At 35.7% G+C, this 2,182-nt stretch overlaps 1 protein-coding gene across 1 annotated transcript; it reads right to left on the bottom strand.

Moving 5' to 3' along the window:
- Positions 1-2,182, bottom strand: LOC124929856 (putative UPF0481 protein At3g02645). Its single transcript, XM_047470242.1, has 3 exons — positions 1,959-2,182; positions 1,420-1,864; positions 1-900 (listed from the first exon to the last, which is right to left on the bottom strand). The coding sequence occupies exons 1-3, from the start codon at positions 2,180-2,182 to the stop codon at positions 1-3; spliced, it is 1,569 nt and encodes a 522-aa protein (XP_047326198.1).

Raw genomic sequence — 2,182 nt, 5'->3', positions numbered from 1 at the left:
TCAATCCTCAGATATTGTATTGAAAACACGAGGGCAATTATAGATGGAGCAAAACGATTGCAAAATCATCATCAAGATCAGCAATATGATCGCCACAACCGTTAACAATCTCCAAGATCGATAGATAAATCTTTTGAATCGCTTATGAATCTGAACTCGCATCTTATTATTCACATACTTGTTCACATCTTCAATGACCTTATCAATATGCGAAACATTCGTTAACCTAACCGACTTTGTCACCCCATTGAACATCTCTGCTGCCACCACATCGCTCTTTAGATTGTTCACGATGATTCCACTCTCCCTCAATATCTTTGCATCTTCGGCGGTATCGATAATCCCGTGCATTAATTCGATGTATCTCGATAAAACAAGTGGTCCCGCCTCGACTGAAGCTTCGTACGCTACCAAGTTTCTAATGACCACGTCGGTGTTATTATTCAAGGTGATCACCGGGAGGTAAAAGTTTCGCGTTTTCTCATCGAATTTAATGGACTCGATCCCGCCGGAAGTCATAGGGCAAAATTGAATTCCCGTTTTGACAAGACGTGACACGGAAGGAATCATGATTTCATCGACCATGGGATGTTGTTGTTCTTGGTCGGACCTTGAAGCTAATTCTGAGAACATTGGCATCACGGCCTGGATTGGGGCTGCGATTTTGTTTACTCGTTTAACGTCCGATGCTACGTCTAACATTTCGTCGAAAAGCTCACGAAAACTATCGTGATCATTTGTTGAGTCCGATGATGTTGACTTTGGTCGATCGTAACTTGTGGAACCAGACCGACCGTTCAAGTTGTCGGAGCTTATCATGTCGGGTTGCTCCATAGTTTTGGGCACAATGAAATGGTACAAAAGGTCCAATAGATGTGAACGCTTCAAAACGTCGCATTCCTGTAGATTGAGAATTTAATTAGTATTATTCAAATATCTCTTGATCATATATATATTCATTTTAGTTTGTTGATTTTTTGTTGTTTGATTTGGGATGTTAGTTTTATTATGTTAAACTTGTCATAACTCATATAATAATTTAGTTTGTAAAAACAAATTGTGTTGATACACTATGTTGATGATCTTTTTACAAAATAACAATTTTTTTCAAAATATGCACAAGTTAATTATTGGAATTAATATATTTAAAGGTTTAGTTAACTATATGGGTTTGTTGAATTTTTGTGAAGAATTTTAAGGGCATGTTTTTGTCATGTTTAAAATCGTTGTATTAACAAGTGATCAGATTATTCCAAATGAATAACTCAAAAGTAATTCTGACTTTTCAAAAAAAAACTTGGAATTGTTTGAATACATATATCATAAGAAATGCCGAGAGACCTTCATAAACTCTCGCGTCATTTAATATTGATAATTTTTTAAAGAAAATTTAAATCGATAAAGATAAAGATTTCTTACATTGAGAACTCGATCTTCAAACTTGACAGGTGAAACCAATTTACAAAAGTCCAAAAGCATGGAAGCCAACATCTCATCGCTAACCTTTCTATTCGAACTAAGAGCAAACAAAGTTTCTCGCATGAAAAATATAGGAATTTGATTCTCGAGCATCATGACATCGCCGAGAATCGCGTCAAACGTAAGTTCTAATCTACCGGCAGCGTACTTGACCAATTGAGATTGACCGGCATCTGCATGCGTGTGAAAGTAAAGAAACTCTAGCAAGAACATTGAATCAATCGTCATGACCCAAGTTAGAGTCTCCACATCAAAATCTAAATACTTGTGATAAGAAGCTCGAACTTTATATTCAAATTGTGATAGACTTTGTATTAGATCCTTGAAATCAGTTACGTTGTGAAAGACTTGTTTTTGCAGCCTTCCCGCAGCTAGGAGTTTATATCTATCAATAATAAAATGAACTTTGTTAAAATAAAAATAAAAAATAACGAAATATATACTATATGATTAAAAATTTATCCAAGTTAATTAATTACCTTTCCATCTCATAAAGTTCGAGATTAAAATGATGATAAGGACCTAATCCGACAACACGAGGCTCGTAAGCGTCGGGCTTGTGAATTGTTATGCTTTTGGGGACACGAAAAATGGAAACCGCGACATCTATGTCGATCCAAATCTCTTTTTCGAGAATTTTGCTTATTTGATTAATCCAACGACCGTGGTTAAACCGTAAATCATTTGTTGGAGATAACACCAT

This window comes from Impatiens glandulifera, chromosome 3 (assembly GCF_907164915.1).
Source record: "Impatiens glandulifera chromosome 3, dImpGla2.1, whole genome shotgun sequence".
Taxonomy (NCBI): domain Eukaryota; kingdom Viridiplantae; phylum Streptophyta; class Magnoliopsida; order Ericales; family Balsaminaceae; genus Impatiens; species Impatiens glandulifera.
The sequence above is the reverse complement of the archived record's forward strand: the minus strand, read 5'-3'. Positions and strand labels throughout refer to the sequence as shown.